We start from the raw sequence: 23,890 nt of genomic DNA on the forward strand, positions 1-23,890 counted from the left end.
GCATTCCGAAAACAATACAATATAATGAAAAGCGATTACTTTTAGTGTCTCGAAACTGTTATGTAATTAAAAGTTTCGTATTACATACATTATTTATCGCGTATAAATTTTGGTATTATTACAAATGACAGTTATGTATTGGCTTCTTGCTTCGGGGACGATTGATTCGCGCGCATTGTTATGGTATCTAAGGCACATTTTAAACGGTATAAAATGAGCCCTACCGCAATACCTGAAACGACTAACTTTTTATGTCGGATTTACAACCGATGACATGTGCGCGGTTTTTACGCTAAATTCTAGAATAAGATTGAACACAATAAGAACGAAAAGAAACTAACTTGTTATCTTTTGCGTCAATAATCAAGCTACAATATTTTTATACACATGAAGAAATATGGTTAGCGTGACAGTAATACAGTGCATGTACTACTCCAAAGCATATGCAAGTACTCAATACAATATGAACAATTAGTATAATTTATTAATGATTTAATGAACTAAAAATAAATCAATGAATATGATGAAACATTTGTTCTTCGTGCTGGTATGACTGCCGAAAATTGGTTCTGAATTCTTGCGAATTGTTAATTCTCAACCCTCATACATAATTCAATGGTCATCATTCACTCAAACAAGACCATGCGTATTCCCACGTGCATTAAATGGATTAGTTTTCTAGTTGATCAAATAAACACTAAACAAACAAAGATTGCTCAGTCTAAAGAAATGTCAGCTCGATTGACATCAACCGGCGGATACGTGTTTTCTTACAATGCCATCAAATCAAAGAACATTTAAAATTACATACAACAAAATATGTGCAATTCAGAATGTAACGAAATGAAGACTGGTGGTTCATTTTCAAAGGTTATTATAAATCTATTGATCAGTTTACAAATAAATACGCGAAGTAACTGATATCAACGAAACAAAAGATTGATAACAAACTAACAAATTGTCATAAGCACTTCTGATGAATCACTTTATAAAAATATGTGATAAGGGACACGGACGAAAATAGCTGACCACCGCCTGATGATTTGCCAGTAATGCTACGATTGTAAGTTAGCCAGCATAGAAACGTAATTAGATTATTTGGACACTTATGCATCTTCCAAGCTGACATATTTTAGAACTGAAATATATTTGATTTGTTTAGATGTTGTAGCGTCTGATTACAAAAATGCCCACTATGACAATTCAGCTTTTTGTTGGTGGCTGCGTTCCCAAATGAACACTCCTCTTTGACAACTCCGTCCGTTCAGTGTCAATTTTGACAAATCGTCAGTAGTGTCAATTTTGACAAGCCTCACCTTCAGTGTCACAAACTATAACCTACCCTGCTCATTTATGTTCTGTTTTAGTTCCATATACCCCAAATAGATGACGCCAACACTAACTTTCAAAAGGAACGAGATAGAATAGGGACATGTTCACAAGAGTTACTGTAGAAGGCTTGTTCTAGAACTTTGTAGAGGATACTCACTCTCTTATTGCATTTGACCCATATACTAATAATTAAGTATCAGATTTACTCTCCACGCTGAATAATTGAAGAATACCCACGAATATGCGAATGGCCGCGCGCTTATGAAATAAAACGCATGCACACAAATTTACATACGCGCGTCAAACACGTTAACATAGAAACGCTCGAGATCTTCGCGATCATTCACGTTCAACTACGCCCGCGATCTCGCTAACAAGATAACACCCTGGTGACTAAATGAACGTTTAGCACTACGAATGTGGTCTCAAGAATGAACCTACAAACGCCCGTGTTCCCGTGACAATGAGTCGGTTACGTCCAGAAGTCCTTACTCTCGGTCCTAGCTGCCTAGGTCCATGCCTTCAGTTGAACCAATAGAAAATGACAACACGTTTCATGTCACCATGTAGCCGGGAAATCTAGTGATATCGAAGAACTCACTCTCTTCTAGCTTCTGAACCGTGCACTGAAAATTAAGTATCAGATTCGCGGTCCGCGCGCTACCTGCCAAGAACGCATGCGAATGGTTATAAAATCGAATTTATACACGCGAAGTTGTGTACACGTAACACACGCAACATACAAACGCCCCTGCGATCGAGCACTTTAATATATAAACGCTCGAGCTGTTCGATGATAAACGCAATCACGAAGTCCCTACGCCCGCACATATATGAACCGTACACTGAATATCACATTTAGAATCACAGCCCGCTGCAATTGGCCTTAAGTAGTATTTCAGTGAGTGACCGAAACTGCTCAATTTTTACCTTCCAATGCTCAATACAGTTCTCCTAGAATATTTGGAATAGTCCAATTGCGTGGAAAATGCAGCCAAAGACAGTCTAAATTGATAAGTTTTATCAATTTTCAGTAATAATGCAACATAACGAAGATGCATGAAAAATTATTTTCCGTCGTCAACGTAAATTGTTCCTGGCAGCACTGCTCCATCGGAATCTAATCAGACTAATTGCAATAACTTCAGTTCTACAGCTGGTCCTTGAAACTATTAATACTCAAATAAAAGGCAATAGTCACATTTATTAGCCTTACTTGTTTTGTGAGCAAATTTTGCCTTAATCAAAAGTTATAGCTGTTTAAAAACGTTGTTGTCCACAACCAACATGGGCATGAATGAGATAAAATGTTGCATTTGGCAAATCTTGTAACATGATAAGTACATCCTAATTGTTGCAATAATCAATATGAAATGTTCGCGAACCCGCTTGATGCAAATTCTCTCAACTTCGGAAAAAATTCACTTTTTATTTTTAAAGTAAACTTACATAAAAATTATACGGATTCAAATTGCATCACTTTCAAATTGCTGTAATATGTTCTCCATTAGGTCAATTCTGTTAAAATTTGATCTCTCGTACGGTGTGAAGGATCACAAGCGAGTAGTTGAAGTTTTCAAGGGGAATCCAAATAATTTAGTAAGAGACGTGGCGAAAAATTACATTTTAGCAAAAATACAAAATTCAAAAGCGTGAAAAACTACATACGTACAAAGCCTAAACGGCGCCGAATCGCGATGAACGGCAGAATACAGCGAGGAAATCACGCGTCGGAAGCTCTACACACAGCTGTTGAAAATGCATGTCATCATGGACGACGCGTCCTATGTGAGGGCAGATTTCCGGTAGCTTCCTGGGCTTTGTTTCTTCAGTGCTCACGATTGCAGTCATAAGTTCGACGCCTCTGAGGAAAGCAGAAGATGTCTAAGTTTGCCAAAAAATACATCATTTGACAGACAATTTACTCATGTGGAAAGCGTAGCATCCCGTTCGTGACAAGCAGAGGCAGGCGTACTTGAAAAAATGTCTCCAAAAGCGTCTACTTCCATCTCTTTGATCACAAGATGGCCCTACGCTTTTCTGGACTTCCTAAGATGCCTCTCGAGTGGCTCCTCCATGACGGCCTAGTATTGCTCAATTGGTAATTCCGGTTCGTTCAGGAGATTAAGATCCTTTGGCACCACCACCTTAGACTTTTGCCACTCAAGAACATCCTCAGAAGTGAAAGTAGACGGTTTTAGAGGCAGTCTTTCAAGTACACATGCCCATTAACCGTTCCGGTTGTTACGAATGGGTGCTGCGCTTTCCATATGATTAAATTGCTTGCCAAAGCATGTATTTTTGGCAAACATTTTCTGCTTGCTAACTTCCTCAGGTGCGTCGAATTTATCACGAGCAGTAAAGAAAAGAAGTCCACGAAGCTGCCGGAAATCTACTTTCACATAAGTCTAGTCATCCATGACAAAGTGGGTTCGTATTCTGCGGTTCATCGCGATTTGGCGCCTCTAGAACTTTATACGTGTGTAGTACTTCGCATTTCGTAATTTTTTCATAAATTTTTTGATTAAATACAGTTTTTTTCGCCACGTCTCTTACTGAACTATTGGAATTCCTCTTGAAAGTTTCGACTACCAGCATCAACTTACAGTAACTATGAACTATGAATCGATTCCACCTTCTTTACGAAGGAAAAGCTTTGGTTCAAGTTCAACTGTTGTTTCATAAAGGACCTCACAACTCGCGATATTCGTACCGTCGTAGTCAATATAACCGATGATTATGTAGACAGGAAATGCATCTATTGCTCGGCATATTTACCACAAAATAAATCATCACCTTCAGATGGTTTCAAAAGTGTTGTCATGTGGCAGAAATGGATTTCCACTCATAATCTGCATCGATGCAAATGCCCATAATATTATTTGGCGTAGTTCAGATATCAATTAGGCTCTGAAACTATGATATACTTAAGTAACACGAATCTGTATATACTCTACGCCGGAATTCACATTTACACGATATGGAAGAGAGGAAATGTTAGATGTAACTCTCTGCTCTGACAGTATTATACATGAGTTGGAAAACTGACTCGTGTCAAAGGAGTCCGAATCGTCGTTATCTGATCATAAATACATCTTCTTTAATCTTTTGAACGCTGCTCTAGATAGCGTCACATATGGTAACCTTTATCACTGACATTGTTCCTAATAAGGTGAAAATAAAGGTAACACATCTAATTGTTTCCGAGAAAAAATTTATTAATTTATTAAATGTATTATTAATTTATTAAATTAGTTTATGATGACGAGATCAACTTAAATTTAATTTATGGTAACGAGATGAACATGGATTCCGGTAGGTTCTTTTTTTTTATTTCAATTATAGAGGTTTTAACCTTAAGGTCATTCGCCTCTTCGGGTTAGAAAACGGTAGGTTCTCGGAAGCAAGCAAAAATCAAATTTGCTTCTTTTTAATACATTTTGTGTCAAATAAATGAGCGATGAACGCAATATAAAGCAAATTTGATTTCTGCTTGCCTCCAAGAACCTACTGGAATCCATGTTCATCTCGTCATCATAAATTAAATTTAAGTCGATCTCGTCAATAAATTAATAATACATTTAAAAAATAATAATATTTTTTTCTCGGAAATAGTAACATTTAATGTGAATTTACTGTATTATCATTTCGCTGGAAAGTAAAATTATTCGTTACATGACGTTTTACTGTAAAAGTGAGAAGAACTCTGCGTCGAACAATGTTGAAACAGTAATATCCATTGTATCTATTGTTCTATGATCATTTGTAAATGCCATTGTTCATTTCTGTCCGGGTTGTTACACGTACAATGATTTTCTCTTTTTTCATTACCACCCATTTTTCTTCCGCTGTCCTACATGGCCCATTCTTGCCTTTCGCGGGTAATATTATGTCATTTTCGTTTTGGCACGTGATGCCACCCATGAACTACATTCCGCGATATGCGAACGAGATGAAACGAGCTGTTAGAGGAAAAGTGTAGATATTTTTCGTAGCTGCTGTACCTGTCAACATCGGTGAACCACTAAGCAAAATTTCAATTTCACTTGGAAAGTTCAAAGTTGAATCCCGCCAATACTTGATTTACAGGGTCTTACGCGGTGTGGTATACAGAATAGGCGCTTCTTTAGTCTGCCCTTGACATTGTCTGACAGTGATCATTCATTTACATTGAATTCTGAGAAGAACAAATAATTCATAATTCGACATAGTAATCTCTTAAGCATGGGAAATTTTGGACAGTGTGCTGAAAGCCAACCTTGAATTGTGATGCAGTAATTTAAGCAAAAAAGATGTGCCATCTGTCGTCAATGTCTGTCGAGATGTATGATTTTTAAATACAATTTCTCGCGGAGCTAGAATCAATTCGTCTAGAATTCATATCTGTCGTTTCTTTTTTTTACTTTCAGGAACATTACCAGTCCAAGCTGGCAGCCTCACAATGTGGGGCCAGGACCCCCCTCAGTCCTGTGACGCAGGCGACAATCGAAAAGCACCTGCCAGGGCTACCCCAGCGACGGCTGCTGATGCAACAATCCTACAAGCAACCACCCAAGGTGGAGAAACGGGACGTGGGCTGCTGCACAGGTAAGCGGCAAAATTTCGCTTCGAACGCGTGGAAAATACGATTTCAGTCAAGCGCTGTGCTGTTGTGTTTTGTTGAATTGTTGCAAAAAAGTTTTTGATTTTTGAATATATTTTCAAACACTAATTGTAAAGATAAGTTGATATAATCGAAACAATCTACAATCGGCATGTTGTCTCTCCAAATAAAAAATCTGTTTCCAGAATGATGCCCTGTAACCTTTCTATATGAGAAAGACAATGCTACAAAAATATTGCTTTATTATTACAATGTTGTCCACATTAAATTATTTTCGGGAAATCATCAAAGAAAAGATTGATCTGAGACTAATTAAAATTTCTCATTTAGTTCGGTACCGGCCGCTGAACGCCAAATCAAATGCGTGGAGTGAAATCTACATTGCGTAGATCGGTGAAAAGAAAAACATTTTTCTCTACCTGCGTCAACATTGTTGTAAAATAGATCAGCCAACATATAGATATAGTGGCTAATTTAAGAAACCATACGGCAATGATCAATAAAAATATTGCTGCGCGAGCCCCTCTCGGGGTATTTGCAAATAAAAATAACCTTGATAAACTCAAATGATTTGGCACACATATACCGCATCGATGATCGGTATTAGAGTACATATGTGATTTTTCATTCGATTTTGTTTAACAAAACTGAACGTAGTGATTTGGCTGATGATTCCCACTAATGCGTTATGATTTTACATATGTTGGCAATTACTTGACTCTGATTTAATTTAGCACGTAGAGTGAAATAGATTTATTTATTCATATTAGCCCTTGTTTTTATAACATCTCTTTGAATCCATCAGTGAGCTTAACAAGGCACGTGTTCTTTACATATTCACAATAAATTAAAAAAAAATCAGTGTGCGTCCATCGAATTCTTTACAAGCATTTTAGTAGTGCATGCGGAGATTCTTTTCCGCGGCCGTGGTGCATTTTTAGCATCGTCTGGTCACGCCGGGGGGCAATTGGTTCGTTTCTTGATCGTAGATTTTATCATCCTTGCTGCTATCTTGGATATTGTTATATTCTTTGATTCGTTTTATTCGTTTACGGTCGAGATACTATCTTGTTTGCCATTTTATCGTTGGTGGCGCTGATTGTGGCTTCAAACTCACTGTAAGTGGTAATAGTTAATTTTGCATTCGATAACGGTTTAGCAGGTATTAGCGGGTGGTGGTCCAAAAGGTGGTAGCATGCATTTTGAATTTTTTGTAGGAAGCATTACAAAAACCCAGACGCCAGCTAGAACTGGGATTACATCCATTATCAGCTTGGATTATGAATAGCAAAACAACTAAACGTAATTTTCAAATTTATCAAATGACACATGAAGATTACATTGTAAAATTGAAAACTGCAAAATAATCAGTTTCGGTTAAAATATGGGTTACCCCCTTTAAGACGTCAGTCATTCAGTTTGTGATTTAACTGAGAATGATAAACCCTTTGTATTTACTTTTATTGTGATAAGCTCCTTTTCTCCCGTAGGGGCCTGATTCCGTGTAAGTTCAGGCTACTCCAAAAGCACTTAGTTCGGCACATTCGAAATCAAAATTAGTAATCGCATGTCGGATTCAGATCGAAAAACTTAGCATTTCAAATGCTATAAATATGGGTGCCCGGCCTTTTTGATATTACTTGCGATGAATTGGCGGACGAATTTACTAGATCAGGCGGTGTGACTGACTTTGTTGGTACATAACAAGTTCTACTAAGCTGCTAAGTTGGTACAGAACAAGTTCTACGAACATGCTAACCATTGGCGTAGCTTGCAAACTTGCGTTCCAACGAAAACTTCAAAGACGGATGTCAGTCCGAAAATGCCAAAGAATTTATTGCATTTTTCCGAGTACAATTGCAGTATTCTGGTCAGGGCACTGACTGGGCATTGCAAACTCAATTATTACATGGCTACTATTCAGCGTGCTGAGTATTATTCGTGTGATCTTTGTGAATCCGATTACGATCCGAATCCGATATCTTTTAATATGTAACTAATCTTCGATAATGCAATTGCACATCCGGATTTTTTGGTTCTCCATGCATTGATGATCAAATCGAAATTTATGAAATGAAACCCTTCTATATTTTTATTGCTACCTAAGGACCTCGACAATGTGGAAAAAATAATTACAGTATGTTTTATGTAATTACTTTTTGTTCTGATTTTTCAAAATTCTCTTGGTCAAGTCTCCCCAGGCCAAAAAAAAATGATCACAGAAAAGCTTTTATAACTTTCGAAAAATTAAATTAAAAATTCTGCAAAAAATCATGGACACGCACAATAATATGCACATTATATCACAATGACTTTTGAAGGATTGAAGGCTTTTTGGAGATTTAAGCAGGTTTAGCAGAAAAGCTGGTAAAGTCTCCCTATGTTCCCCTGGTGGTGAATCAGTTCTCGATTCCGACGATTTTTTTTTGCGAAATAATGGTTAGGTTTTATTGAACAGTATGTTTGGAACTATTTTAGTACATGAATAATCTTTTGACTATAAAATTTTTGATTCCATATTTCACCACGTAGAGGGCGCCATCACTAACATTTTAAACAAAAGAGATAGAATATGGGCATGTTTACAAGAATTACTGGAAAAGGTTTGTTCTACGACTTTGTAGAAGACACCTAATTTTAGTGTTGGCGCCCGCGAAATGTTGAACTAATTTGTTCTAGTTGAAAGATGACTTATATCATGTACTAAAATTCTTTAAAACATAGTATTCAGCTAAATCCAATCAATATTTCGCAAAAAATAACGTTCATGGGAAACGAATATTGATTCACTACCAAGGGCTGTTAGGCTGACTCACACATCACTTCATTAAAAGTTTAATAACTTCTCCCAAGTAAGTTTAATTTATTTGCAGTCTTTGACAGAGTTGTGGGAAATAAAATTAACTATCTTATTTTCACTTCCTTTGATAAACTGATGCCAGTGCCACCCAGCGGTGAAAATGCCACTTATTGCTTTTTTCTCCATTCAAATATTTGAAAAATCACATACAAACTTTGAATGCGCTGATCTGGTAGCTAGACCTGTCGGATTTGGTTGAAATTTGGAGCAAACACTTCTGGTGGAATTTGGAATGGACTCAGGGGCCGAAGGAAGTCAACTTTTACTTGTCACTTTAGTAGGCCACCTCCTTTAATTGCATCGGTTTAACACACCTCTGCACAATAGTCGGAAATGCCAAAACAACGAATATATTCACAGGGTGTCTTTGGCGAAATTGTTCGTATGAATATGTTGACGAGGTAGAAAGTTGGTTGTTGAACATTGTATGTAAAAATGCTTATTTGTTTCAAAGTTATTGAAGATTTTTACATTTTTTTTTCCTCAACCTCAACTACGTATAAAAAAGAAAGGTGCAAACCAGAATGCACGAGTAGGTGCTTTTTTCAATGATCAGACTATGCATAATAAAAGTTAGAAGGTTTGATCCGTGGCGCTCTAGAACCCTATGAATTGGGTAAAGTTTTTTGACTTTTGCAATATAAAAATCAACAAAAAAATTCGGTTTTTTTGGTAAAATTTGGTAATTAATGGTAGGGGAACTCGGGGCTATTCGGATCTACCTAAGCAAATCGCCCTTCTGGGTGGATAAATGTGAAAAAAAATGTTTGAAGAAGTTCCTTTTTGTTAGTTTGAAACCTCAGCTACATTTTGGTTGCATGAAAGTTAATTTGCACCACTCGATGGCAGCGCTAGGCGACGATTTGCGAAACTCTACGTTTTTCCACCCTTTACAGAGGTAATTCGGACCTCCATACGGGGTAATTCAGACCACCATGTTTTTATTTTTTTACAATGGAATTATGTTTACATATGAAATATTTATTGGAAAAACTCTTTAAGAAGTAAAAAAAAATAAATTGTGTTACAAAAACTTAATCTGGTTAGTCACAGCGATCGATTGGCGTATCAGGTATTTTCTTTGCTGTGGAGTATGCAATTGTGTGCGTAACTGCAAGCCGCTGAACGATACTTGATGGAATAAGGGGTCCGAATAGCGCCGTACGCTCATTTCACACAAAAGTGGTTAGCGTCTTGAAAATATCTGTGTTTTCACCCAAATAAAAATCATTCCATAAAATAGGAATCCTCAAGCTTTCCAAATCACTTACCTGTTATTTTTCACTTTTATTTGTTGCTTTAATCACGGTTTTATCATTATAATGATTTTTGTTTTGAGGATGGTAAAAAAATGAAACATGTAGGGGAACATGGGGAGACTTGACCAAGCACAAAATTCTATTATTTGCTATGGCGTGTTCTATCAGGTTCTTAAAAAGTTTCAAAAATATTTTTATACTTGTTTCGACCCCTTAAGGTAATTTTAATAGTTTGGAATAAAAAAAATGCTTTCCTTATAGAAAATATTCCGTAATTAATAAATTTTTGTTAAATGATGTAATTTGTTATCAAGCTTTGTATGGACATATCTACTGGATTAATAACTACTTTTTAAAGCACTCATATATCATCTTACTCCTTGTGAAGTAGTAAAACGGTTTTACATTAATCGGAACATTGGAATAGTTGTTACCAACATTTGCACGACATTTTACGCAATAATGTTAATGTTGGGGAGACTTGACCAAGATTTTATGGGGAGACTTGACCAAGTGGAAATAAGCTGAAGCAAAATTCAAAATTTCTGATATTTACTGTACTGTGGTACCTACTGTTAATGTCAAACGCGTCACAAAAAAATCCCACCTCAAACATTATAGAACTAGTAAACAAAGTTAGCAGTAATATGGCAGATTTCGTGACGTGTGAGCATGCAATGTAAGCAGTACAGTTAATCCTTAAAAGGAAATGCATTAAAAAATCGAAATATATGAAATGCAATCCTTTTATATTTTTACTGGTACTTAAGGATCTCGACAATATGTAAATATGAAGATAGTATGTTTTATGTCTTGATTTATTGATTTGATTTTACAAAATTCTCTTGGTCAAGTTTCCCCGCAGTGGGGAGACTTGACCAAAAAAACTCATCTCTGAAAAACTTTCATAACTTTCTAAAAAGTAAACCAAAAATTCTGCAAAAAATCATGAAGATGCACAATACTGCTGCGCATTATGTTTAAATGAGTTTGGAAGTATTGAAAACATTTTTAGACATTTACGTAGGTTTAACTGAAAACGTGGTCAAGTCTCCCCATGTTCCCCTATCTCCTTTAAAAAAAAATAGATTCAACTGTCAAAATTAATGTTTTAGGATAGCGGTTCCACGTATATGTATGACAGTCAAAAAGTCTTACGATTTTCTGAGAAATCAAAGGGGTCCGAATTACCCTCACGGTCATAATAGTCCCGGGTCTCCCTATACATTCTTGTCTATTTATATTTAAGTATATATCAGTTTGAGATCCCCAATGATGTTTAAAACTCCACATTTTTGCTCCCACGTTCATAAAATCGGAAATAATCACGTATAAGTAAAAATAATACTTAATAATTATACTTGAATAATAACCAAGAATAACAGAAAACTGCGTAAAAATAGAAAAACATTTTTTTTGCGATTTTTGCATGGAAAAAGTAAAAAATGTAAACGGGTTCTAAAATGCCGTCTCACCTTTATAATGCATAGTATAGACATTGAAAAGGGAAAATGTGCTTTTGCATATAAAATATTTAAAATAATCCATAAAGAATTGTAAAACGATCCATAAAAAAGTTGTCAATGTTCCATAAAACAAAACTGAAAATCCATAAAACAATGTGAATGATCCATAAAAAGGGGTGATTTGATCCATAGATTATGTAAAATTGAACCATAAAATGGTAGCAAAATAGCACTAAAATAGTAATAAAAGAGCAATTAAAATCAACCAATTCCCCATAAAAATATTGGAAATGTTCCATAAAATGATACATTTTGCGCCATAAATTAACTGACATTGATCCATAGAATATTAACAATGTACATTAAAACACGTCCATATGTTCCATAATATCGACAAAAATGTTCCACGGTATTACAAAATGGAGCAATAAAATGTCAGAAAAAGTTCCATAAATTTGATGAAAATGTTTGCTAAATAATTTTTCTTGGTCCATAGAAGATGTAAAAATGAACATTAGAAATGATTCATATATCGAACGTTAAATAATGGTTCATGTATATTTACAAAACGATCCATAAGAAAAGAAAATGCAAAACGATCCATGAATATGTGCTTATGCACTAGAAAAAATAAATTTAATGAATTCATGCGAAATTTTATGGTAAACTGAAAAAATAAGTTGTGCTTAATAATTCTCATAACAGTGACAGTGTTTTAACAAGTGAGCTTATACTGGGAGCTAGTGTGATGCGGCTTGGCCGCATATCCGAGGCCAAGGATCCGAAGCGGCGCAAAGCCGCTGAGGATCCGTTGGACGAGGCATTGATTAACCCGTAGCTGGAATTGCAAGCAAACCTGTGGTCCTCTCGTTTGCCCGGTTTACTTAAACATAGGGGCTATAGCTAGTTAAAAGCCGACTGAGCGGCAGCGAAGTCGGACAGTGCACTAGAAAGCGATGTGGCGTAGCCACATTAGTCAGTGTTCGTGTATAAAGTGTCCGTTTTCGCTTCAGATAGTTATTCAGATAGTATTTGCGACTCATGCCAGCCTGTATCAGTGGTCTAATAACTCTCAGCGCTCTAATATCATAAATACCCTGACGTTTAAAGAGTTGCCATAATGACTTCAGGTTAGCTAAGGTCAGTTACCTGACTAGTGGGATACGGAAGCTTACGTTTAACTATAATGTATGCATTGTTTGTTGTAGTTATATGCAGTGCATGTATGCATGGTTTGTTGTAGTTTGACATTACAACCAAATGTAATAAACTTTATTATTAGTTCGAATAGCAAAAATTTCGCATGAATTCATTAAATTTAATTTTTCTGGTGCATAAGCACATATTAATGGATCGTTTAACATTTTATTTTCTTATGGATCGTTTTGTAAATATCCATGAACCATTATTTAACGTTCGATATATGAATCATTTCTAATGTTCATTTTTACATCTTCTATGGACCAAGAAAAATTATTTAGCAAACATTTTCATCAAATTTATGGAACTTTTTCTGACATTTTATTGCTCCATTTTGTAATACCGTGGAACATTTTTGTCGATATTATGGAACATATCAACGTGTTTTATTGTACATTGTTAATATTCTATGGATCAATGTCAGCTAATTTATGGCGCAAAATGTATCATTTTATGGAACATTTCCAATATTTTTATGGGGCATTGGTTAAATTTAATTGCTCTTTTATTACTATTTTAGTGCTCTTTTGCGACCATTTTATGGTTCAATTTTACATAATCTATGGATCAAATCACCCCTTTTTATGGATCATTCACACTGTTTTATGGATTTTCAGTTTTGTTTTATGGAACATGGACAATTTTTTTATGGATCGTTTTTCAATTTTTTATGGATCATTTTTGTTGCTTTAGCGGCGCAAACTTAGGGCTGCCCATTGAAAAAAGTTCTTGCTTGTGTATTTTTTGCACCTTTTATTTCTTATACGTAATTGAAGTTGGCACAAAAAAAATGTAAAAATCTTCAATAATTTTAAGACGAATCGGTATTTTTACATACAGTCTTCAAAAATATTACAGTAAAGACCCGTTTTTATCAGCCCCTTGGCGAATTTTAGGCTTTACTCGAATTCAATTTGGTTCATCTACTAGAGCCCATCAAACTACCAACTACATATCAATTTTCATATGAAGTTGTTAAAATCGGGTCAAAAAGCTGATAAAATCGGGTACTGATAAAATCGGGTGCTGATAAAATCAGGTCTCCACTAAATGTGGTTTTAATGCCTCCACACTTGTCTGGAACATCGTTTGCACGAAAAGTCCCCATGGAAAAAGTTATATAAAAAAACCAAACTTAAACGGCCATAGAAAACGCTTTATAAATCAATTACCTTTAGTCTTACAATCTCAAGATATTCAGCAAAATTCTTCATTATGAGCATTTCTAAAACTTTGTCGAAGACACCAACTTTTTACCTTGTCAGTATAAAAACTTAATTTTTTTAATTCGATTATAGTAAACCATGCCAAATTTATATTTTTATCAAATTGTGGGGAATATGAATAACAATTCTTCCGAAAACACTTTTTTAATATATTCGATGCATTGGCCTATAGTGAATTAAATTCACCTTTTTGGCACTTCCGACCACAGTGCTCTATGGGCCTAATAATCAATAAAATAGTGTACCCGTACTAATAAGACGGGCAAGGGATCATATTCCCTTAATAAATTTCAAAGTACTTAATCAATTTAGGTTAAAAAAAACTCAACAAAAATATACATATTGAATGTTTATTGGTACTAAGTATATTTTGGGACATAGAAAATTACTAAACAGTATCAAACAAAAAACTAGTATAGCGAATGATATTGCCGCAGTAACAAAAAGCCGTCCAATCACCAAACGGTATGAGGAGAATGCACTTTTAAAGACTGGTGCGGTCTTCGCAAATCACGGGCGCTACGCACTCCAAGGCAAAATTTATAACATGCATATGCATTCCACCATGCTGAACAGCACAGCGATGAGAAGCCCTTGATTCAAACTTCACTTCAGCTCTAAATGGTTCTAATGAATTGTAGGGTAATGAGTCTATTTTCATTCTATTACTTTTGCCACTTTATCAATTTGAAGCCGTTGATTAGAGCAGCGTCTGCATCTTTGTTCAATGCATTGACTCCAGCTTCCAAACACAAGTGTTTGATCGTTTTCGAACCATTTTTCGGTATACTGCTTGTTAGCCTTGAAGTAATGATAATGTTTTTACAGATATTCGATTGAAAGCCGAGTATTTGATTAACGAAAAAATACAACACCCTCCCAAGTAGAGACTAAATTGTCTCATTACCTTATACAATTGTTATCGATTGGATACAATTACGACAGCTGATTGTGAGCTGAGTTTCTCGAATGAAAAACATTGAAACAATTGTAAATTACATTGTTTGTGTTGTACTTGCCAATCCAACGGTCGAATATAAATATATCAAAATTGAACTATACTGCCGTGATACGCATAACAGTTCCATTTGCTATAGATTTCCTGTGCACATAGAAGTGTTATGCTTATAACGGCAGTATACACCAGGCAATATGCAGTATAATTTCTAACTTTATTTTTCTCCAGCAACTACTCAATACGACCACTTTTTTTTCTTCTTCCCCGCACAGAGGTATGCAGCGCTGACAATCTGCCGGAGATTGAGCTCTTCTCGCTGTTGGAGGAGCAGATCCCCAAGTACAAGGTACGAGCGGATACGACTACTACCTTCGGTGGATACGAGAATCAGGACTGGTTCGTGAACTATCCGGCGCTGCCGATTCCGCAGGAAGGGCTCGGGTTAACAACCGAGCAGACGCGGGAGGCGCTCAACTATTTCCGTGAGTATCCAATAATTGCTGTTATTAGACATCATCTGATTCATCTCAGCCAGCAGCGTCTGAAATAGACCATAACAGGTCGTCTCACCGTACCGAACCGATTCCCTTCAAGCAACCTTGTTGTCTGGTGGCCAATGAGCCGAAACGAAACGGTATAATCCTACTTTGGACTATTCGATAACAGGTGGCGCATCGGACGCGGAAAAGAAAACCCACTATTTTTTATATCGCTTACTTTCGGTTTCCAGCTGAAGAGAGCGAAAAGCGCGTGCAGTGGGAAAGTACTCAAAGCAGGGGCTTCACGAATTATTTTGCGCTCTCTGCGATGATGGCTATTTTTTACTACTACGCCGGTCATGTGTCCCATCCGAAGTAAATAATAACTGTTTATCTTATCTATTTTGAAACTGACGTTGGTTGTAAATATGAGTTATTGCAAACTGGAAATGCACACCATCTCAAGTAGGATAATAAATGTGTGGTTAGATCGGTGCAGGCGGTACCATAGAATGTTCAAATTTAGCTTTGGCGTACCGGTTTTTGCGTTTCGTTGCGCAAGCATAGTCAAATTTGTAGATTGCAGATAGATAGTATCTGCAATAATGATATGAGAAGAACTGTTGCTGTTGTATATTCAAATCTAATGACCAAACACCCAGTTGGGCAGAACTTCATTATCGATCACAACAAGTTTTACAAAATTCAAAACTTTTCGAGCAACTTAATGGAATGTCAAAATAAATCCAGTTAAGACAGATGTCTTCCTTTTAATTCCACTATAATAACAATAATTTTTATTATAATGGAATTAAACGGAAGACAATTGTCTTAACAGGATTAAAAAAATTTATCTTGACTTGATGTATGTATGAGAACCAGAAATTAGTACCGATTGGCGACAATTCCCCAAGTTGATCGGAGATTTGTGCCTTGCCGTGATTTGTCTTTTCATCATTTTCTTGATGGGCAGGGGTAAGGTTGGGGATAAGAACAATAGGAACAAAAATATTCCTTAAGATTCCACGGAATGTAAAGGAATACCTTATTCTGGTGAAGACGATATGGTTCGACAATAAAACGGAAGTCCCCTGCCCTTCCATTTATCTTCTCCAATTTCTGTTTCCGCCAGGTACAGCTTTGTTCGTTATCCGGAGAGAACCCAAAAATACCATACCTTAAGCCAAATCTACTGAAACTAGGGATGGAAGAGTTGGGAGATATTGAAAAGAGACACCCGTGACGATCTTTTAACAGATCATCCTTCAGCGCAATCGAAAAATGACCCAAATCATTGTTCGAGAGAGCACCTTTAATATTGTGCTGTTTTCTTTGATTTTTATCAAAATTTTTATCCATTTTTGAAGGATTAGATGAAGCACACTTCTCGTTACTGTCAATATTCACACCCAATGTTATGGGAACCCAGTAGATCAATTCTTGGCTGAGATACTTCAACTTACCGTATGCCACACGGCCTCCAGGCTGGTTTTGTCCAGAGTAAAATGATCGACTGGTATCCACCTCCTAGTGGACCACAGCCAGAGCCACATCTCTTGTTAGTTACCTCTTGCGACATCGGAACAGAAAGCCAGTGGTCCCATTCTTTGCTGAAATACTTCGGGAGATTTTAGCCCACCGGATACCAAAACAGTAATTTTATTACAGAATATGATTCTAAGTATCATTTCAAATCAAAATGTATGTAACAAATATCTTCTAAAATCCAATATTTTTCGATATATTTGGAATTGTGCTAAAACAAAAATAATTAATTCGTGAAATTATGCCCACCATAAAATGTCAACAATCTAATATTAATCATTTTAAAGACGAAAAAATTTGGATGTATTTGGATCATGGAGAAGCTTTCAAAAAAAGGTTCCCTAACAACACCTTTTGATATACTTTTAAAATTAATTGAAATATTGTCTCAAAAATTCAACGTAGTGCTTAGGTATTTTTACATAGAATATGTATGCAAAGTTTGAAATAAATCGGTTAAGTAGTTTTTGAATGACACCGAGCTTGAGTTGACACCGCAAATCGTGTTTTTCCAGAGACGTTCTACTAAAAGCTTCGTCACCGAGTCGCTTGTCGATATTTTTGAATGCAAAAATTACAGAATGTTATTGAAATGATACATTATAATGTACAAATTTTTTGATCAATTCGCATCACTCATATTTCTAAAAAATCGCAAAAAGTGAAACCCTTAGCCTCTCCGACTTAAATTAATTACACATTAATTTCCATTCCACGCCCATGTTCCAAAATTGACAGCTGGGAAAAACGCGATCATAGATGAAAATTAAATAAGCGATCTGGAGAGAAACGGTGCATCAAATAAAACTTTATACTGTGTTGCGTTTCGGCTTCGCCTCATCAGAAACCAACACTAACTTATTGTCGGAATAGATTAGCGCCGGCTTGACGCAAATCCCTTAAAACTAAAACACACTTTGTGTTTCAATCGAACGACTGATCAAACGTGATGTCCCGTTCGAGCAGAAGTTCTGTTTATGCCGATAAGACACAGTGAAACCGAAACTTGTCTTGGCTTAGCAGGCCTATGCGAAAGCACTATGCTATATTTCACCCTAAGGAGGAAAATTTGGTTAAAACCAAAATTTCTCGCTAGGGTGAAAATTTGTTGGTAAAAACCAGTCTTTGTACAGGAAGGCACAAATCCTTATTTCATACTATGTTGCGTTTCGGCTTCGCCTCATCAGAAACCAACACTAACTTATTGTCGGAATAGATTAGCGCCGGCTTGACGCAAATCCCTTAAAACTAAAACACACTTTGTGTTTCAATCGAACTAACTAAGCTGCTAAGCCAAGACAAGTTTCGGTTTCACTGTGTCTCATCGGCATAAACAGAACTTCTGCTCGAACCGGACATCACGTTTGATCAGTCGTTCGATTGAAACACAAAGTGTGTTTTAGTTTTAAGGGATTTGCGTCAAGCCGGCGCTAATCTATTCCAACAATAAGTTAGTGTTGGTTTCTGATGAGGCGAAGCCGAAACGCAACATAGTATGAAATAAGGATTTGTGCCTTCCTGTACAAAGACTGGTTTTTACCAACAAATTTTCACCCTAGCGAGAAATTTTGGCTTTAACAAAATTTTCCTCCTTAGGGTGAAATATAGCATAGAAATAAAACTTTCTAGTCGAAAATTACGTTCATATCCAACGTTTCCAATATGATTAGTCCAGTTTAGTTAATTTCAAAAATCAAATTTACGTTAGTTTTTACGAAAAATACTCAGTGGGAACATCTGATAGAAACCGAAAAAAATCTACCCATGTCAGTCCTGCAACGATCCAGGCAAATGGCGTTGTTTATTCATTTTGCTTACGAAAGTGTACACCGAGAGCTTGCTTGTTAGGCGAGAGATTTTTGGTTTTACTAAAATCGGAATTTCGCCATATTTGAAGTATTTGGAAGTGATGGCAGTGACGGTTTTACAGGATCGGTTTCACTAATGTTGTTATTAATATCGTACTCCTTTCTTTCCATAAACTTAATACGAACTTTTTGGATACTTTACTAGTGGGACAGTTATGCGTCAAATTTCATCCATAGGACAGATTTGATATATTCTAGGGCATTTCATCATCAAACAATTTTCCATAACAGCTTTCAAAGAGTTTGACAATAGACTTTTCATTTTTATAGAGATGTGAGGTTTGAGCCTAGGTCTGTGGCTTTCGACTGACATGGTCTATTCTCGTAGATACGGACTGATTGGAGAATGTGTGTTCCTATTCACAAGTGAATTTTATTTAGTGATGACTCAAAAGCTGACAGACATCACACTCTCAAGGACAACGATGCGCAAAATGTTTACAAACTGTCGCCACCACATACAATTTTGCAAAATTTGTCTAGCGGGACGGGTCGAAGTCCATTTAGCAAAAGGCTTAAATTTCGTTTACAATTTGGCGTGAACTACAATATAACAAATATATGATATTACTACATGTACAATGCTATATACGGTCTCTAATAGTTTTAAAGTAATTTTGAATTTACGAAAAAACATACTTTGACTCAAATAAACTTTAAATCAGTGGTTTTCAACCTTTTTCGTTCTATATACCGAATATTCATCCCCATGATGTACCCCTTTCTGAAAATTGCATATTATTATTCAGGAATCAGGAATCAGAATATATTGGCTTAAATGGCACGTTCCCCGTATGTAGTCTGGGATTTATGCCTCGCCGTGTGTTTTCATCATTTCCTGAGCGGAAGCTAAGGACAAGGAGGTGTAGGGAAGTAGAATTGAAAGGGTGGGAAAAATAACAGCACAAAAACAAAAATAAACAACAGGTAAGTTAAACTCACAAGAAGTTCAATTGCCTACGAACAAGCATAAAGCTCTTTACCACATTGGATAAGAAACTTTAGTATGTCTCTGAGTTTCAGTCATCCAAACATGGTTTCGTCTATATAAGGACGGCCGAAGACTCGAAATCGCAATTGCGCTACCGCTGGACAGTTGCATATCAGATGATATGAGGTTCCGTAGTCGGATTCACAAAGATCACATGAAAAAGACTCAGCGCGCTGAATAGTTGCCATGTGATAATTGAGTTTGGCCGGTTAAAGCCCTGGTCAGCATCCCCCGGTTGAAAACCACTGCTTTAAATGATCACATTCGCTCGAACCGCTCATATTTCATCCGTAGCTAAGTTGATGAATAGGAAGAGATTATTCCTCGAAAATAAGTTTAAAGAAGAGACTTAATGTTTTACGAAATAGTTGTTTTTTTGCTCGGAAATCTCTCAGGAAATGACAAGGTTTTGTCGACCCGGTGCACAGTGGCACGACGAGTGACAAAACCCCAAAAATCAATGTCTTGTTATTCTATTGCAAATATTTATTTCCCTTTTTTATTTCGACTATGTTAGTCACATTTTCTTTTTTACGTTTTAACGACATTCAATTAGCTAGAGATTACTGGGTAGCGAAAGTTATGAAACTTACAGCCATAGTACTCAAGTAAGAGCAAGGATGTGAAGTAAACAGATCGGAAAACTAGAAGTGGCAAGGTCATTAGAACATGCTTAATATCGTACGGGCTTAATCTTTGCCTTCTGTTATTGAGGGTCGAGCTTAGACAGAATAACTACGAATCACCCGAGTTCATTAACATGTGTCCTGATAAAGGTAGACGTATCTACCTTTACCATGACAACCGGCGAGTACTATGGCTCTAAGTTTCATAACATTCCCTACCCAGTAATCTCTAGCTAATCAAATATTTATTTTATTTTTCATATAGCTTGAATAAAATTATTTCAAAATTTTACGATAATCGGATGAAATTTTTTTTTAACATGTCGTTGAAGCAAGTGATGTCGAGGATTTCTGTTCAATTCAATTCATGAGAATTGTTCGATTCAAATAGTTTTGAATTCTTTGGAAAGAAGAATGAATATTCTAAACTATAGATGTAAGCTTTTTGCGCAGAAATGATTTGCTTTTGTTCTGCATCGAGAAAAATCAATTGAGAAATTCATTGTCATATCAGTAATTTATCTTTATACGCCTTCCAATTTTTGAGATGGTCTCCCACGGGTCACTTATCGTGAATCTGACTCAAAATTTAGTGTAGTTTCAAGATATATAGGGGTCATCTTGCGCATTTTTGCGCCGTAGATGTTATATCTATGTTTTTGAAAATACCCATATGGAGACGCCCTGTAGCTCATAAATCTTCTTGCAAATTTGGATGCCCAAACAACATCATATTATTTTAAAATCAGTGATTTTTACTAGTTTTATCAACCATTTCTGCTATCCGATGTGATTGGCTACGATTATTAACGTGTATATTAACCCTTTTATGACCAACGCCATCAAATGGGTTTACTTAAAAGTGGTCGTAAAAAAGAATTATAGAATTTCAAAACTGATGGCAGAAATGGATTCAGCGACCCAAAATTAGTTAAAACCCCAATTTTTAGAACTATTACCCAATTTTAAAAATTTTGTCGCAACTTTGTATGAACAGGTGCCACTGTGCGGTGTCAAGCACAAAAAGTATAAACATGGATTAGGCGATAGTAAAAAAAATATTTTTCAATAATTCCATAAAAGATTCAACAATCAAATAAAAAATGAGTGGTTATTAACTACTCATTATTTGATTTGATTTTTGGATATTTTCATGGATAACCACTCATTATTCGATATCTGTATATTGTCCTAATTATACAGTTTTCCAAAAACCATTCATATCAAAATTTTCAACGGCAGCAGGGCAACCTAATTAGGATGTATCTATAAAACGAATAACTTCTTTTTTTGTGTTTCGAATTCATCTCTTCAGTAACTAGCACCATCTGCGTGTCTAGTTAGACGATGTATCGAAACTAAACCGGTTTAATCCAATTTTCCCTTTTGGAAATGAAAATTGCAGAATAAGTTCTTCCAATTGTTGTGTTTTCCACGGATTATGTCAAAATGTGTTAGTTTATCATGAAAACCTTGATTTGATTTTTTTGAAAATTCAAGTAAAAATATTATTTTAGTTTATGAATTACTTTAAATTGGACCAAAAAAAGGTGAACAACCCGACACTCTACCTAGTACCCAACAGTACAAGACCCATATCCTTAATTCAATAGAATTGGAAGAATAGGTCTGAATAGCTGTCATAAAAGGATGAATTAACGGGAGGTTGATAAAATCGGGTACAAAAAGTTCATAAAATCGGAGATGCACAAAATCGGGAGTTTATAAAAACGGATCGAAACTGTAGTGTGAAATTTAAAGAAATGTAAAAAGTTATCTTTAGAAAAACTTTTTTAACCCATTAGTTTTCCATCATGCAATCACATTCAAACTATTTCTTTTCTCTTTAGGCTTTTTGCAATTTAAATTTTTAATACAGATTGTTGTTTTTGTGACAAATGATACATTTTTTTCCAGCGCGTATTTTATTCGTCCAGCAGTATTCATTCCCCGTAACTCGTTCTCAGATAGTTTTGCTGTTTAAAATATAGTTTTCAAACAATTTTTTTTGAATGTGATGCACGCGGAATCGTTCACACCCTTTTGAAAAATTGATCGTGTATGAACATATTGCAATTGCCAGAGAAAATCATGAGGATTCATAAACCAAGCAAAACGGCGAAGTTTCGTTCGAATCAGCGATGGTCATATTTCGCGGTCGGCCAGTTTCTCATGGAATCCCTCATATCTTCAATTCGTGTTTTTTCTATACACCCAGTTTTCTTTTACGCGGGGGATACGTACTGCGTAAAAAAACCGCGGTAATTGGAAAATTCGCGTAAAAAACCCATTAATTGGAAAATCCGCGTAAAAACACGCGTTAATTCGAAAATCCGCGTAAAAAAGCCGTGTTAATTCGAAAATCCGCGTAAAAAAATTTCAGCAAAAGACTTTTTGGATATTTTTGGAAGTTCTTTTTTTGCACGGATTTCGCAATTACCACGGTTTTTGCAAAAATATTGTAAGTCCTTTTGAATGCAAAAGACCTAAAAGATTTTCGGAAAGATGGAAGAGACGGGTCTGGAAGATTCCTTATGGCCCGCACCTCAACAATATGGGTATTTTCGGAATGGTCTTGACAAGTAGGTGCCAGAAATTGATTTTTGACGCCATTTTGAAATCCACGATGGCGACTTCCGGTTTAGCGAAAACCTCTATAACTCAATCAATATTGGTACACTCAGGTTTTTTACGCGTTTTTTTGCGCGGTTTTTTACAAGGTTTTTTACGCGAATTCCGTTATTTGGAAATTCTGCGCTAATTCAAAAATCCACGTAAAAACCGTGTTAATTCGAAAATCCGCGTAAAAAAACCGCCAGCAAAAGACTTAGAACAGACTTAGAATATATTTGAATGCAAAAGACTATTCGGAAAGATGGTAGAGACGGAAAGACTCCTTACAGCCCGCACCTCAACAATATGGATATTAACAATATGGAAATCCAAGATGGCGACTTGCGGCTTAAAGAAATTCTCTACAACTCAATCAATATGGGTATTTTCGGAATGGTCTTGAAGAGTAGGTATCAGAAATTGATCTTTGATTCCATTTTGAAATCCAAGATGGTTACTTCCAGCTTAAAGAAATTGTCTACAACTCAATTGGCATATTATAGCAGACAATATATATATATATATATATATATATATATATATATATATATATATATATATATATATATATATATATATATATATATATATATATATATATATATATATATATATATATATATATATATATATATATATATATATATATATATATATATATATATATATATATATATATATATATATATATATATATATATATATATATATATATATATATATATATATATATATATATATATATATATATATATATATATATATATATATATATATATATATATATATATATATATATATATATATATATATATATATATATATATATATATATATATATATATATATATATATATATATATA

General features: G+C 35.5%; 1 protein-coding gene across 2 annotated transcripts in view; it reads left to right on the plus strand.

Moving 5' to 3' along the window:
* Window positions 1–23,890, plus strand: part of LOC131681580 (trafficking kinesin-binding protein milt) — a 316,121-nt gene that overhangs the window by 82,966 nt on the left and 209,265 nt on the right. For both annotated transcript variants that reach the window (XM_058962440.1, XM_058962438.1), the window contains 2 exons: window positions 5,742–5,919; window positions 15,177–15,386. In XM_058962440.1, coding sequence (XP_058818423.1) covers window positions 5,859–5,919; window positions 15,177–15,386 — 271 coding nt within the window. In that variant the 5' untranslated portion in view covers window positions 5,742–5,858. The remainder of the gene's footprint in view (window positions 1–5,741; window positions 5,920–15,176; window positions 15,387–23,890) is intronic.

The sequence above is a fragment of the Topomyia yanbarensis genome, chromosome 2 (assembly GCF_030247195.1).
Source record: "Topomyia yanbarensis strain Yona2022 chromosome 2, ASM3024719v1, whole genome shotgun sequence".
In the NCBI taxonomy this organism is placed as follows: Eukaryota; Metazoa; Arthropoda; class Insecta; order Diptera; family Culicidae; genus Topomyia; species Topomyia yanbarensis.